The sequence below is a fragment of the Balearica regulorum genome, chromosome 4, assembly GCF_011004875.1.
Source record: "Balearica regulorum gibbericeps isolate bBalReg1 chromosome 4, bBalReg1.pri, whole genome shotgun sequence".
Taxonomy (NCBI): Eukaryota; Metazoa; Chordata; class Aves; order Gruiformes; family Gruidae; genus Balearica; species Balearica regulorum.
Genome location: NC_046187.1, coordinates 22,367,300 through 22,383,441, shown reverse-complemented (window position 1 = coordinate 22,383,441; position 16,142 = coordinate 22,367,300). Strand labels below are relative to the sequence as shown.

General features: G+C 56.5%; 1 protein-coding gene across 7 annotated transcripts in view; it reads left to right on the top strand.

The window, feature by feature from the left end:
* Window positions 1–9,839, top strand: part of EPHA5 (EPH receptor A5) — a 226,705-nt gene extending 216,866 nt beyond the window's left edge. For 4 of the 7 annotated variants that reach the window (XM_075751404.1, XM_075751392.1, XM_075751391.1 and 1 more), the window contains one exon: window positions 9,163–9,825. In XM_075751404.1, the coding sequence (XP_075607519.1) occupies window positions 9,163–9,613 (451 nt within the window). In that variant the 3' untranslated portion in view covers window positions 9,614–9,825. Of the gene's footprint in view, window positions 1–9,162 lie in introns of all 7 variants that reach the window. The other 3 variants (XM_075751394.1, XM_075751393.1, XM_075751397.1) reach the window with 2 other exon arrangements.
* Window positions 9,840–16,142: the final 6,303 nt, after the last annotated feature.

Below are 16,142 nucleotides of genomic sequence, written 5' to 3'. Positions count from 1 at the left end.
AGGTAAAAGTGATATTTCATTGAAAAAAAAAAAAAAAAGGAGAGGGAAATGATATGTTTATTTAAAAAAGAAGATAAGGTACAACCTTTCCCATCTGATGGGAAAAATGCCAGTGAAACAGTGTCCTGTGGTCCCTTTCCATGAAATGGGTAGGAGCTGAGGACCGCTGGGCTTGCTAATATCTTTCAAATGGTGTAAAATTGATGGTTGGACCCAGATATTGTAGGAGGAGGGGAAAGGACTCATATGTGTATGGATGGATGTGTTTGTTTAGATGAGTACGGATGGATGGAGGTGTACACATGTGCACGCAGAAGTACCAGGGGATAAACTCTTAATTAGGACAAGGATTAGGGTATAACTGACAAATGATGAATGGCAGCAAATACCCCAGGAGTGAGACTGGATGGGGCTGAAAAGGCACATTTTGGGGCCAGGCAGGGAAGATAAATGGGGGCATCAAGGTTTGGCACTGGGAAGGATTTGGCCTCAATCCATGATCCTGGGGAGGTGGCCAGGAGAGAGGTGATGCTGGGGCAGACACAGAAGGGACCGAGAACCATCCTACTGGGCAGCTGCCGTCTGCTGAAGCGGGGAAGTGGGGATTGAATGGGCATAAAGTGGCCGGGAACATGCATTTGGCAAGAAATTAGAAGAAATTAGGCAGAGGGGAACCATGGGCTTTCATCCTGGCTTGGCTTCAGCTTTTGAGTTTGGAGATCACTCACAGATCTAAAGGTATATCCCTGGTGCTCAGGTCAGGGAGGAATATGTTTCTTTGGCTTGGAAGCAATGACCATTTTGGGGTTGGGGGTTTTTTTAGTGTTTTGTGGTGGAAAAGCAATCTTTTTTAGGCGAAAGGCTGGTGGCTCTGGCAGAGGCAAGTTTGGGAGGGTGGTGCCAGGGGTGCAGCATCCCAAATCAACTTGAATAGTTGCTTCAGGGCACAGAAATCAGCCCTGTGATAACTTCATTCCTCTCCCAGCCCTCTCTAAGAGCTGCGGGTCATTGTGCTGCCGTCCCATTTTATGCAGCAGCCAAGAGACACCAAACCCTTGGCCCACCACGCTTTCCATCTGGACAGCATCCCACAAGGGAATCCAGCCAGGGAAAAAGCCCTCACACACTATCCATCCCTCCCTAATACCCCAAAATCTGGTGATTTCTTCATCAGGGAAGGCAATTAGCATTCAGGTGCTGCTGTTAGCATAATTAGAGGGGCAAAAGGCTGTCAGAAATAGTGGCAAAGCCAGGACCCAGATCAGAAATGTAATGGAGAAATAAAATACAGCAAGAGAGCAAGTTCAGATCTGGACTTTAGATGCAGCTGGTATAGGGGCAGAAAAGAGCCTTGCCTCCTGCTCGTTTATCATGCATGGTCCAGTGATCCCCATGGCCGTAGCCAAAAAGCAGCTGATAAGCACCCTGGCTTCTCCTGCAACAGTAGCTGAGACCCTCGGATACCACCCAGGGATGCTGCGAGTCTTCTCGGCACCACATCCTAGTTGTTTAAAGCTAGACCTTTCCCTTCAAAAAATCAACGTATCATGGATGCCTTTATGGGCATTGCCACTGGGGTTTGTGATGGGAGGGGGATTTAAGGGCCCTGGGGTTTTGCAAACTGCTGGCTGGGGATGCGCACACCCCCAAACCACTGAAAAGGGGGGAAAAAATATATAGCCTGATGGCTTGCAGTGGATTTGGGTGTAAAAATAAGACAAAAAAACCCCAGCTAATCATCCTGGCAACTCCTCCACCCCTGTAAATACGGAAAGCCTGAGCACAGCTGAATTTTGGGAACTAAAGGACCAGGATGTAGCCCTTTCCATGCAGTGGGAGGCTGTACAACGGCCTTTGAAACCAGGCTCCCCTCGAGCCAAAAATACCAACCAGTCAAGAAAGTCAAAAGGCCCATTTTCTTGGAGAAAAAAAATGCCAGAAAGCCAAGTGGCAAGCTGAAATGCTGCCATCAGCAATGGCATCATACAGGCATCTGGTCCCCAGAGATGGCAGGGGATGGTTATCCCAGTGTAAGCTCTTTTTTCAATGATCTTATTTCCCTATTCAAGGGGGAAATGGTCTTATTTTCTAAAAGAAAGATGAAAAGGATGGTAGCTGTGCTCCAGGTTATTTGTTACATTGCAGAAACATCACATTGATGAAGTGATGAGTTTGTACGAGCTGATAAATCAGGAGTTGAATGGAAAAACAGGGCTTTTTGATTCCCTGAGCCCTGTAATTTGATTTTAGTGTCATTTGAAGCTGACCCTTTGCAAAGCCCTTTTATACTCCCCAGGAAGGCTTACCGTAGGGCACTGCAACCTCCCCAGCTTTGACAAGTGATGGCATGGAAGGAGGTTGTAAAAATGTGTAAGAGAAAAGTAAAAAAAACCCCTATATCTATAAGAAAAATAATGAAAAATATTTTTCATATATATATATATATATATATATACCCAAACCCTTTATAAAATAAAAGTTAAATCTATAGAAATGTGATCTTGTGCTTCCCCTGAACAAGGGAAAGCAAAATAATCTCTCCAGACCTGCCATTCTGAGGATTTGTATTTGTGTGTGTATCTGAGCGATGCAGAAAGGGACCCGAACTTGTGCTAATAAGCAGCCACTCAATACGCCTTGATGAGTGAATGCATTCAGAGCCTATAGAGAGCAAAGTGTTTGCAGTGGCGAGAATGGGAGATGATTCCCATCCTGTAAATTTGCCTAAGTACAGAATAAACATCTATTTTCTTTCTGCTTTCCCCTTTTTTCTAAAGCCCAGCTGTCTGTTAATGCATATAATGATGGTCCCGCCAGAGACCAAGCCTGAATTCCCATTCATATGCAAAAATCGTAAGTGAGAAACTTTAGATTTGGACCAAATAACATCGTGCGCTTCTCCCAAAGAAGGAAATTCCAGCCTGCTGTATTTTTCTTGCCCAGTGCATGCCAGATGTCTTAAAAAAAAAGGGGGGGGGGGATGTTTGTTGCTGCTGATTATTCCTCTGTGCAGATCCAGAACTGGTGACAAGGGAAGGATGCTCCTGGCACCTCTGTAACACGCTGCCTCCGCCTGGGAGCTTGGAGTGAGGGAAAGCGGGGGGGAATTGCCTTCATGTTGAACACCAACCCTCTCGTGAGCCTGTCGTGTTGACCCTGTGAAAGGCAATGGCCATGTCACAATGGGACGCATTTAGGGAGCCCTTCAGATGCCATTAAAGATATTTGCCTTTTCCTTGCAGTTGTAGCCCAAGCAGTGTGTGCAAAGGGAGTGAGTTGATGCTGTGTGGTCCAGACTTGGAGGGAATATGAAGGTATCTTTAAAAAGCGGAGCAGTGGTCCCCCAGCTTCACAGGGCAAGCAATGCCCTGGGCATGCTGGCCAGGCGATAGCTGGCCTTCCTCTGGCACCTTACAGACAGCAGGAGGGGGAAAAGAGGGCTGAATATGGCAGCAAAGGGGCTGAGGCAACTGGAAGAATCAGGTATTTGTGCAAAACCAGCTCCTGGGTACTCTTTCAGGTGGACCACTCAGTGCTTGCACACTGGTCAGCACTGGCTCTCTGAAGCCCTGCTTCAAGCTGCCCTCCAAGAGCCTGCAAAATGTTCATAGTATGGAAAGCAGAGGCTTCGGAAGCTCCTTTTAGTCTTCACCAAACCATTTTGCTTTTAAAGGAGGCGACCTGGCATGGTAAGAGAGATATTGCACTGAGCAAAAAGAGGAGGGTGATGCTTTGCAGCGAAGCTTTGCTGGAAGCAAAGCAATAGAGCAAGTGCTGAGGCTCATCCCTGGGTGATGGGGATGGGGGATGATCTCATTTTGTGGCAAAATTGTTACAAAAACCCAGATTGTTACTGGAAAACCAAAGCCCCGGGTTATTCCTCCTTTGGGAGGCTCAGGCATCGCCGCAGGGTTATTTCAGGGGACTGCATGTGTTGTGTGTGGAGGACAAGTTATTTTTCAGGCTGGATACTTGCCTTGGGACCGTATGCTTCAGAGAGAGGAAGTGATTTGAGAGGAAGGCAGGCAAATTCGAGACTTCTTCTTTTTTTCCCATGGAAGAAGAAGGGTCAAGAGAATATTTCTTTCCCCATCGTCTCAAGACAAATGGGGGCTTCGCAGCAACGAGGCAGCAGCGGTCTGTTAAGAGACTGGGGGATTTGGGCTGGTGGGAGTTTTATGCTGAGACTCACAGCTGGTGCAGGTGCATTTCCAGCAATAAGAAGTAATAACAGTCCGGGTGGAAACATTCAGCTGCAGTAAAAGCAGACAGAAATCTATTATCCATGTGAATGCAATGTCAATGTTTACAGAGGGAGGTCAAAGAAGACAGCTCTGCTCGGGAAATGTCAGCAGAGAAGGAGGAAGAATTAGCAGCATTTGCATTTGTGTTAGAGCAGTCCCTGCAAGGCTGGGGAATATTGAGAAGGTTTTGTGACTTCCAGCCATCTTCACCCCATCTTCTTGCACCATTGCAGTATTGCCCACAGTGGTTTTGGGCACCTCCACATTGCCTGGAAGTGATGCTGGATGCTGGAAAGACAAGGTTGTGCAAAAGGAACAGAAAAAAAAATGGCACAAAGAGCAAAGCACACAGGGCCCAAAAAAAGCCCACGGGTAAAGCCAGGTCAGTACCTGCTGCTGAAAGCCTGTCAGCAGGTAGGTGATGGCAGAGCATCCCTCGTGTGGAGGATTCCTGGCAGCAGAGGGGACAGGAGCCCGAAAACCCCTCAGAAAATCCCAGGGGTTTTTGTAAGACTGTCTTTTTTGTAAAACTTTGCAAAGTCCCATGAAATATCAGCGCCACGTAGCCAGGCAGGAGCCATGTTTTACCCTACCCAGCTGAGGAGGTCTGTGCTATAAATTGCATCGCTTAATTTACCTGCCAGATATCAAGGCAAGAAACTACCAAATTCTCAATGCGTTTCCTCTGGGGTGGAGGCAGTGCTTGACTGCGCACTGAGTGTTCTGCCCACATTGGACGGGGCCTAAATGTAGGAGATTTGGGCAGCTGAGGGGGTTGAAAGTTGGAAAATCTCTGCCGCAGCACTGAATTCAGGGGGTGGGGCAGCTCTGCAGGGTGCCAAGCATCCTGTGTCTCTGTCCCATGTCCCTGGGGTGGCAAAGGACACCCCTGCAGCATGGACAAAGTAATTTTGGGTTTTCCATCTCCCTCCGGATTAAAGGTTATTGTATTTGGGGATTGGGGGGGGAGGGGGGGGAGGAGTGGAGGGGAGGATATTTTGGAGATGTTTCTTTACTGGCCATTTCCCTCACTAACAGTTTTGTTAATAAAACAGAATTGGCGACAAATCTATGGCATGTTTATGCCACTTGCTATCTAAAGCCAGGTGATACGGATTTATTCTGCACAGGATCTCATGATTTGCTCTGTCTGCAGTGTCAGTCAGCTGTAATTGAGCTGATATTACTACTGATTAGCAAAAATAACACCATATTCCTAACACCTGAGCACAAAGATATCACTGTGGGGCATATGTGTGTGGGGGGAGATGGCTTTGCTGTGGCCAACAGACTATTCAGCGTCATTTCTGTGAAAATTAAGCCCCACCAGCAGTGCCCCTCCTTTCTAGAGGATCTGCAGGCGCCTGGCCCGTCTCCCACTTGCCCCAGCCCCCCCTGACAAGAGCAAAGTTTCTTTAGGTCTCGTAATTCCCAGCCTGTCCCACTCCCACGGGTGTCTTCTGCTGCCGGCCGCGACGCCGTGCCGCCCTGTGGCCGCCAGGGGGCGCCGCCGTCACGGGCGGGGCGGGGCGCGGGAGCACAGCGGTGGCGGGGAGCGGGGTCCCGGCTGTCTGCCCGGCACTGGGCCCGACCCGGGGCCCCTCTCCGGGCGGCCCGGGACCTCTGCCGGGGCCGCTTTCCTGCCCCGCCCGCGCCGCGGCTGTCCGCCCGGGGCCGAGCGGACACCGGACGTGCTTCGGGGCGAGGCGAGGGTGCCGATGTGCCGGGTGCCGGCTGCAGCTGCGCCGCGCCCGGGTGTCCCATCTCCCCGAGGCTCCTCCGGGGCGGCTCGGACCGCAGCTCTCACGGTCCCTGCGCGGTGCGGCCGCAGCCGGCCGGCGGGAACCAGGAGCGCCGCCGTCTCCCGGCCACTCCGGGCGGCCTCGGGGTCCCGGGACGGGGCCGGGCGAAGGAAACGTGGGAAACGGGCAAATCCAGGGAAAACCGGGGCAAACTGTTGGGGGTATTTCTGAGGAGGGGATGGAGTGTAGCCTCGGTCAGTTTGCAGATGACCCCAAATTGGGCAGGAGTGTTGATCTGCTGGAGGGTAGGAAGGCTCTACAGAGGGATCTGGACAAGCTGGATCGATGGGCCAAGGCCAACTGTGTGAGGTTCAACAAGACTCAGTGCCGGGTCCTGCACTTGGGTCACACCAACCCCAGGCAACGCTGCAGGCTTGGGGAAGAGTGGCTGGAAAGCTGCCCAGCGGAAAAGGACCTGGGGCTGTTGGTCAATATGCAGCTGAATATGAGCCAGCAGTGTGCCCAGGTGGCCAAGGTGGCCAACAGCATCCTGGCTTGTATCAGAAATAGTGTGGCCAGCAGGACTAGGAAAGTGATTGTCCCCCTGTACTCGGCTCTGGTGAGGCCGCACCTCGAGTACTGTGTTCAGTTTTGGGCCCCTCGTTACAAGAAGGACATTGAGGTGCTGGAGCATGTCCAGAGAAGGGCAATGAAGCTGGTGAAGGGTCTAGAGGACAAGTCTTGTGAGGAGCAGCTGAGGGAACTGGGGTTGTTTAGCCCGGAAAAAAGGAGGCTGAGGGGAGACCTTATGGCTCTCTACAACTACCTGAAAGGAGGTTGTAGCCAGGTGGGTGTTGGTCTCTTCTCCCAAGTAACAAGTGATAGGACAAGAGGAAATGGCCTCAAGTTGTGCCAGGGGAGGTTTAGATTGGATGCTAGGAAAAATTTCTTCAGTTATGAAGCACTGGAACAGGCTGCCCAGGGAAGTGGTTGAGTCACCATCCCTGGAGGTATTTAAAAGATGTGTAGATGTGGTGCCTAGGGACATGGTTTAGTGGTGGGCTTGGCGGTGCTAGGTTAACAGTTGGACTCGATGATCTTAAAGGTATTTTCCAACCTGAATGATTCTATGATTCTAAACCAGAGCTGTTTCCTCCCTTCTTCCCCCGCTCGCTGCCTCCGCTGTGGGAGTGGGGGCACCGGCCGCTGCCAGTTAGGTGCTGCCTGAGATCAGGTCCGTGCCCTGCCCGCAGGCAGCTGCAGGGCTGCCGGTGCACCTGCCTGTCCCCACAAGCAGCGTGGTGCTGCCCCCAGACCCCCTGGCTCTCAGCTGGGGGCTCCTGCCAGGACCCACGGGTCACCCTGGGCAGGCACCGCACTGGCTGCTGCCCACCGGGTTTCCTGGCCGCAGGGTAAGGGGAGCTGCCCTGCCTGTGCTGCCAAGGCAGCTGCAGGTGAGTGGTTTGTTTTCCTCTCCCCCATGGGTGCCTGGCTGGGGCCCAGTGACCCCTCTGGGGTCCCCTCTTGGGAGGGCAGCAGGGGCAGCTCAGCCTTTGGGGTTGGGGGTCCCCAGCAGCTCCCAATTTCCACCACAGGATCAGCCACAGCTCGATCACACCGGCACCTCCTGGGCCTGGAGAGAGGCCCTGTCCCTGGGCTGTGATGGGTGGACATGTCCCCTGGGGGAGGAGGGGGCCCAGCAGGGCTGGGGGTCTCCTGGGGCAGCCAGTGACCCCTCCGGCCACCAGGTTCCCTCCCCCCAGTGCAGGCACTGGCTGTTTTCTTCTCCCCAGCTCCTTCCTGGAGCAGCTGCTGGCAGGACAAACCCCTCTGGCCTGGTGCTGTCTCTGCCCAAGCTGGGGAGGACTCGAACCAGTGAGTGTGGGAGTTGCTGCTGGGGGGAACTGGTTTCTGCTGGGGTTCAGCCCTTCTTCCCTGCCTGGCATCATCCTCACAGGTGATGCCCAAGGGCTGGAGCCAGCAGTGTTGGGTGCTGCCACAGCAGGGGCTCAGGACAGCTCTGGGCCCTGCACAAATTTCTTTTACTGAAAGCCTTTTTTTTTGTCAGCTAAAAATGCGCTGCTGGCTCCTGCAGCTCCATCGGTGAGAGGGTGAAGCCGGACTGGCCAAGCATGGGGACCGACGGCTGTCCCATTGCTGCCGGTCCCTCGGGAGGTGTAGGCAGCACAGGCGAGGCCGCGTGGCTGTGCCCAAGCATGGGGAAGGCTCATCCCAGCGCCTGGGCAAGGAGAACAGCCCCGAGGCAGCGAGGATGTGAGGGGAGTGCCCCAAGGCAGTGACTGAGCAGACCTGCGCAGTGGGACCAGGGCACTTGGCTCCCAGGCTGGCTGTGCCAGCGGGGGTTCTTCAGTGCCACCAGGAGGAATGGGTCGCTGCAGGGTCCCCAAGATGGGAGCAGGGTGCTGGTATCAGGACAAGCAGGCACAAGGGAGCCCGGCCTGGCTAAAGCTCAGGGAGTGGATTTGTGCTTGGGGCACTTTTGCTTTGCCCCTTGTCCTGCCAGTGGGACAGCTGAGGGATGGGGAGGGCAGGTGCTGTCCCCCAGCAATGGTCCCTGTGGAGCCCTTGGGGAGAGAGGTCCTGGTGCCAGAGGGGCAGTGCCGGTGGGTTGCCACCGGGCTGTGGCCTGTTCCCTGCCCAGGCAGGTTCCCCCAATGGCCAGAGGCTGTTTGTAGGCACAGGAGGGGCCCACAGTTCCCGTCCCCACAGCCCACCCTGAGCCAGGACAGGTTGGTGCTGTGCAGCACCCCCCTGCACAGTTTGGCAGTGGGCATTCAGGGAGGCAGGAGCGGGCACTGTCGGGGTTCAGCCCAGATCCTGTGGGCACTGGTGCCATGCTAGCCCTGTCGCCAGCCTGAGGCTGCTGGTCGTCAGTCTGTGTTGCTGTTGCTGCATGGGATGAGTGGGTTTTTCAGCCAGATCCTGGCTCTCGCCTGTTCTCCCAAGGAGAAATGGGACACTTCTGGTGTCCCATGCCTGTTTCTTCTTCCTCTCCTGTTGCAGGTGCGCAGCATGGGGGAACCACTGCTGAAAGAGCCCATGCAGCTGCCCATGCCTGGGAGGCAGCAAGGTTTGCAGGGGATGCAGCTCAAGGGGGTCTTTGGGCTGTGCTGTACCGCCAGGAGCTGTGACTTCCTGCATCTCTCCCTGTGCAGGGATGGACAGAAGAGCCTCAGCGACACTGGGAGCCAGCCGTGCCAGAAAGACCTATGTGGGGTGTGGAGCCCCGATGAAGAAGCTGGTCTGCCTGCGCTAAGGATGATGCTGCCACCCACCCAGCAAGTGGCTCAGGACAGCCCTGCCTGCACCTGCCTGGCTCTGCCCACCTGGAGATGCTGTGGGGACTTTGTGGCTCCAGCTTGGTTGTTTCAGCCCCTATTTGTTTCTGGTCCAGCTTGGTTTGGGTTGCCATTTGTTTTCATTTGTTGGTTCCTGTTTGTTTGCAGGTCCAGCTCACAGACAGCTCCAGCTTGTTTCAGCCCTAGTTCAAGTTTTGCCTCCTGCTCATTCACGGCTCCCGTTTGTTTCTGCTCTGGTTTGTTTCCTGTCCAGGCTCCAGCTGTTCCTGGTCCAACTCAGTTTTGGGTCCAGTTAATTTTGTCTTGAATTTGTCTGCAGCTCCTCTTCAGTTCCACTTCATTTCAGCACTAGCTTGTTTTGGCTCCAGTTGCTCTGCAGTTCCAGCTCCAGTTCATTTCTGCTTCTTCAAACAACCCTGGCTTTTGACAAGGTTGTAAATCAATCACTGTCATAACTGTACATTGTCTAAATATGGACCGTGGAGTTAATGACTATTCCAGCTGTTGTAAACACCTCGAATAAAGAGTTGGACGCACAAAGAAAAGCACCTTTTTCCCCCCAGAGACTCAGACATTGAGTTTGGCGTGATGCATGCTGGCCTCCCAAGCTTCAGGGACCAACATGACCAGACCTCCAACCTCTGGCAGAGGTCCACGCACTCTGCCCACCCCCAACAACCCTCCTGCTCCCCTGCACAAGTGGCCAACGTGGCCCCTGGGTTTGACCCCAGAAACAGCAAACTCGGTCTCCATTTCTGAGCCCAAACACACTGGACTTGGTCTCTGCTCCAGCCCGCAGCCCAGCCCTAGAGCCCGCTTCCCACCCCAAAAAGGCAGAACTTGGGGTCCATTTTGGAGCCTGGGAAATGCCCGGCTCGGTCTGTGCCGCTGAGCCCCAAAACCGGCCCCCAGGAGCCAGGTTTCGAGCCTCACAAACACCCAGCAGAGCCCCGGGGCCGAGCCCCGGGGCCGAGCCCCAAACCCCCCGCCAGTGCCGGCCCACATCTGGTGTCGGGGAGGGCCCCGGCAGCCCCGGGCGGTGCTTGGGAACTGGCCGGGGGGACCGGCGGGGCGGGCCCGGCCCCGTGTGGCCGCAGGCGGCTCGGGTGAAGGTGCGCCGGGCTCCGGCCCTCCGGGCTTTATTCCCCGGCGCCCCGAGCCCCGCGGGTCCGCCTGCCTCTCCGCAGAGCCACCGACAGCGCGGCCGCCCGGGCACCGGCACTTGCCCGCCCACCCGCCCCGGCCCGAGATTCCCTCCGGACGGCAGCCCCAGAAGGCCATGGACTATTTCCTATTTCCCGGCGCGGGCGGTCCGCGGGCCGAGCCCCCCGCGCCTCGCCTGGAGCCCGCAGGGAGCCCCGCCCGGCCGCTGCCACCCAGGGGATACCAGGCGCGGGGGGACAGCGGCCGCCTCGGCTCAAACCAACTCGGCCCCGCCCCGCACACTGAGGGCCGCCCACGGGGCCCGCCCCTCGCACGGACCTCCTGTTCAGACCGCCAGAACCGCCCGGCACCGGTGGGCTGTGCAGTCCCCCGACGGGGGTTTCTCCTGCAGAGTCCGCGGCGGTGAGGCTGGGTCTCACGGGCCCTGGGCTAGGGAATCCCGACCTCAGTGTCTGTGGCTCCCTGGCGGGTGGAGCTGCAGCACTCCGCTGCCCGGAGCAGCGCCGGGCTCGGCCGCATCCGAGCGCCTGGAGCCCCGAGCCCGGCCTCGCCGTCTCCGTCCTGGCGCCGCGGGCAGGAAGAACCACGCTCCGGGGCCAGGCCTGAGCCGGGAGCTGCCCCTGGCCGAACCGGCAGACCAGAAGCGGAGACCTGGGCCTGAAGTCCCGCGCTGCCCGCTCCTGCTGCCTGCGCCGGGCTGCGGCTGCCCGTGCCCGGTACCCGCCGCGGCTGGAGGGCAGCGGGGGCAGCCGTGGCTCGGCCGGGGCCGGTGTCACACAGACACCGAATAAAGGCTGGAAACTGCCGGCAGCGCTGTTCCCGCCCCCCGGCACCGTCCGACCGGGACCCGCACCACGGCTCGGGTCCGGCGGATCCCGAACCGGGGTACCGAGCCCATGAGCACCGACTGGGGAACGGCCCGGGGAGGGGAAGGGGCGTCTCGGCTCTCAAAGCGCCTCTTGCCCCCGGCCCGCCCCGGGAACAGCTGGTTCCAAACGCAGGGCCGGGACTCTGCTGCCGACCCTGGGACAGCAACGCGGGCCTGGTTCCAGGCCCCAAAGCACACGGCTTGGCTTCTGAGCCCAGTAATTGCCGGAACGGGCCTGGTTTCAAGCCCCCTAAACACAGGACTTCAGTCTGTTTTTTCAAGCACTAAAACACAGGACTGTCTCTGCTTCCGAGCCCCAACACGCAGGACTTGGTCTCCGTGTGCGAGAGGTGAAGCCGTACAGCTCAGCCTCACCCCAGAGCGCCCGTTCCCGAGCCCCAAAACCCACACGACTCCCTCTCCGTCTCCCAGCAGGGTCTGGAGCCCGCAGCAGCCCCAGCCACTGTCATGGCCTGCAAACGTGGGACTTGCTCTGAGCCCCCAACCCAGCCTGGTGAGCCCGGCGTTGAGCTGCAAACCCCCCTCGGCTCCGTCTCTGCACCCCGAGCCCCAGGGGTTACTTTCCCTTTGCAGCCCCCTGAGCTCCAGTTGCACCAGCCCAGGTCCGGCTGCGTGAAAACGCACGACTCGACCCGGTTCAGAGCCCCAACCCAGGTGCCGGGTCTGAGACCCCGCTCTGAAGCCTGGGAAACGACCGACGCGACCTGTGCTGCTGAACCCCAAAACCAGCGCCACGCCCCGCACGGCCCCGCGCCGCGCAGGCGCCCTGGAGCCCCGCCCGGGGGAGGAGGCTCCGCGGGGGCGGGCCCAGCGGGTGGGGCGTGGCCAGCGGCCGGCCGGCCCTTCGGCCGCAGGGTCCCAGCGCCCGCCCGGCCCCACTCGCCGCCGGCAGCACCGAGGACGCTGCGGGCAAACCCCGGCTGCCGCTGGGGGCACCGACCCGGCCGCTCGCTCCGCCCCGCGCAGGCGGCCCCCGGGCGCGACGGCGGCAGGCCCTCCGTGCAGAGGCAGCGTGGCGAGCACTTGCCCACACCTCAGCCTTCGGGGGCTCACGGCGCCCAAGGGGCCTCCCAGGACTGAGACCCACCCGGGGGCGGGAGGAGACCGGGGCTCGGCCCCCGTCTGCTCCCCGCGAAGCCCGGCTCACCGGCCCTCATCCGACCGGGGCAGGGCGGGCGGGACATCCATCTCACAGGGACGCCTGGGTCTCAGCTTCCCACTGCTTTTCTGCCCAGTTCCCTCCGAGAAGGCTTCTGCGGACGCACCCCCGCCCCGCCTCCTCCACAGCCCTTTGCTCCCTTTCTCCCGCCAGGACGCAGCCCGGCAGGAGCCGCAGACCTCAAACCCATCGCGGTCCCAATCCCACCACGACCAGAAGTGCCACCGTGCTCGGGCCGTTCACTGCCCACAAAGCCTTGCTGGCCCCTGGGAGCCCCCCCCGCCACTTGGCCGCCCGCAGGAGTGCCCCGTCACGCCTCCCTTAGCTCCCGGGCACTTCTGGCCCCCCAAAAAGCAATGCCCCAGGGCTGGCTCCGCTGATGCTAATGGGGGTAGGAAGGCTGGGCAGGATTTTCCTGCTTGCCGCCGTTTTGCCAGCTGGGATCAAGACACCACAGCAAAGCCTGCAGCCACACAACTGGAGAACGTGAGTGCCCGTGGCAGAGGAGAGCGCACACCCAAGATGCTCCAGCACCCATGAGTACCCTGAGCACCCAGCCGTCCTGCCCGGCTCTGCTGCTTCCTGCACACCCCCGGTGCTGGGGATGGCAGAGGAGGAGCCCTGCCTCCTGCAGCCTTCCCTCAAACCCGCACGGAGGGACCACGCCACCGCCTCCCTTCCCCTGCAGCCTGCTCGCACCCTCTGCCTCAGAGCAGCGTCACCAGCTCTTCGGCAGAAGTGGGGTGAATGGCAACAGTGTTGTTGAAGTTGGCCTTGGTGGCCCCCATTTTGAAGGCCACGGCAAAGCCCCACAGCATTTCATCGCAGCACGTGCAATTCCACCACCTTTTGGGGAAAAAGCGAGAGGCTGGATGGGAATCCAGCACTGGCGAAATCCAGGCTAAACAGTAGGCTTGGTGTAGGGGAGCTGGATCCCAGCCCAAGACCTGGTGTGAGCACGTCAGAGCAGACCATGCGGGGACAAGACGCCAGCCGCTGCAGCGGAGGGAGCCAGGCCACCTCCCTGCAGCCCCCGGTTGTCCCCCTGCTCCCCTCCACGCACCTCCTTGCCAGCACACACCAGCTTCATGACACACTTCCTCTGGGTGATGACCTGGTACAAGGGGGTAAAGGATGTGTTGTAGATCTTTGTGTTCTCCCTCCTGTGCGTGGCCATGACTTCATCTGCAGCAGAAGACGTGACACAGCAGATGGAGGATGTACCATAAAAGAGGGAGTTAAAGCAGATTTTGCAAGGCTCAGATCTCTTGCTGGAAATCAGATTGTTTCCTCAAGCATCAAACCAGCAGCTCTGAGCCGCCGTGTCCTGAGCCTCTTCCCCCATGCTGCCACCCCCCCCCCCCCGTGCCCTGCCCACCCCCACCTTCGGTGAGGCCCATGGTGCCCATTGGTGGGAGGCTGAAGATGATGGTGGGGATGTCACCGTAGTCCAACCAGGAGTCCTGCTTGCCCTCGATGAGCCTGTGTGCCACCTTTCTGCTGGCCACAATCACCACTGTGGGGAGGGACGGGGAGCCTGAGCTGTGGCACAGTACAGGACGAGGGGCTGTGGGGGAAGGGTGGGGGGGCATAACCACGGTACCTGGGGTGAGGAGGGCTCTCCCACAGACGTCCCTGAAGGCGTAGACCTCTCTCCTGGTGGTGTTCTTTCACCACCATGTGGCCTTTGGCATCCACCTGCATGCCCTGCTGTGGAAAACGGCAGCTGCCTTGGCACCCGCCCTGGCTGAGACACACCACCAGTGATGACCAGGGGGGTCTGTGCTGGCTGCAGCAGCAGCTGCCATGTTCCCAGCTGTGGGAGCATGGTGGGAACACCATCCCATGGCAGGCTCCAGAGACCCTCAGGACTCCCAGAGACCCATGGGACCCCTGGAGACCCTGCCCATCGGCCACTGGTAGCGTGATGGACCATCTGGCGGCTGGTTCCCTCCACGAGGAGCATGATGCCAGTGGTGCTTGCAACAGGCAACGGTGGCCACGCTGCAGGGATGCTGCCAAAGCTGTGGCCTGGCAAGTAGAGTTCAAATGCCGGCTTTCACCCCAGTCCTGCCTCTCCAGGAAGGATGGGACCCTGGTGTTCTCCAGCTCCTGGGGCAGGAGCTGATCATGGAGTTCAAGGTCAGTTGTCCCTCAACAGGGAGGGCTTGGAGCCCAGCGTGGAAAGGATCCCCGCAATTTCCACTGCCATGTACCAACGATAACTCTGTGCCTGCAGAGAAGCGACGATACCATGCAGATATGGGGAGCAGAGGGAGATGGATGGGGCAACAGTGCAGGCAAAGGATCACAGATAGCTCTGCTGGGTTTAGATCAGCCAGCTCAGGTACCGTGCTTGCCTAGAGCTCAGTCTGGATTAAGGGTTCTAATTTCTAGTTTGGAGTCATTTCTTATATCAAAACTAATGGATATTTGCACTCAGGAGGGATTTTAAGTTGGTCTCTCCGTGTTTGGTTCTGTAGATCACAGCAGCTTAGGCTCCTTGATCTAATGCACGAAACAGAGAACTAAATACTCTCATAATTGTTTGTTTAGGTCTGTATGAGCCACATGCAAAGAAATTCAAACTAGCCCCTGTGTGAGAAGCCGTACAAATTCCAAAATAAGAAGGTACTGTGCTCCAAGAAATACATATGTGATTGAATGGCTTTTTAGCTAGTAAATGAACATGGGCTGTGGATCTCAGCCATCAATTTGAACAAAGTACTTTAAATCCTGAGGGTATCAGCTTTACAACATAATCTGTTTGTTCTTTTAGGTTTCCTTAACTAAGATTTAATAGGAAATGAAACAAAGTGAAACAAAATTAAATGAAAGGACAGTTCTCAGCTCCGCACTGCTTCCTTTTCCAGCTAGGGATTATGCTCATTTTAAATATTTGAAAACAAAAAATGACTATACATAGATAACAGAAGTGTGCATGTGTTTGTGCATGTGCAGACACATACATATACACGTGAATACATGAGTACAGACATATACACGAATATAACAAAGATAAAACCCAGTTTTCTGAAAAGTAATTGAAGACTTTTTGATTTACATCACAAAATAGACCTTTGCTTAACTGTGACAGCTGGAGGAATGGTGGTGTCTTAGCCCAGCTGAGAACTTGACCCTGGAAAGCAGCTCCGTGGACACCACAGTCTCTGCTCTTCTTGCAGCAACCAGACTTCTTGGCTATTTCTCAGATTTTTTTTCCTTCTCTTATACTTTTATTTGTCAGTAACAATAGAAAGGTGACCTGCAAGTTACTTCAAAAGGAAAAGATAAAGTATGTGACAGACTCACTCTGCCTGCAAATCCTGACATCCTCCTCCTCATCTGAGCCCATCACCAAACAGAAAGACCTCAGCGGCTTTCTCCCAGTACGTTCGTTCATACACCTTGGGGGAGGGCGTAAAAGCATCTCTACTTTCAAAATCTCTACTTCTTTGTACCTTGTGGACAGTTTAGCTCCTGGTTTCTCTTTAGACAGCTGTCGTATCTTTTTACTCTTCTTCTACATGAAGTTACAAAGGAACTGTGTATCAAAAAGAACTGTTTTCTTTCACTCCTTATCTAGTCTTACACTCACTGACCATAACCAGTTCTGAATCAGCC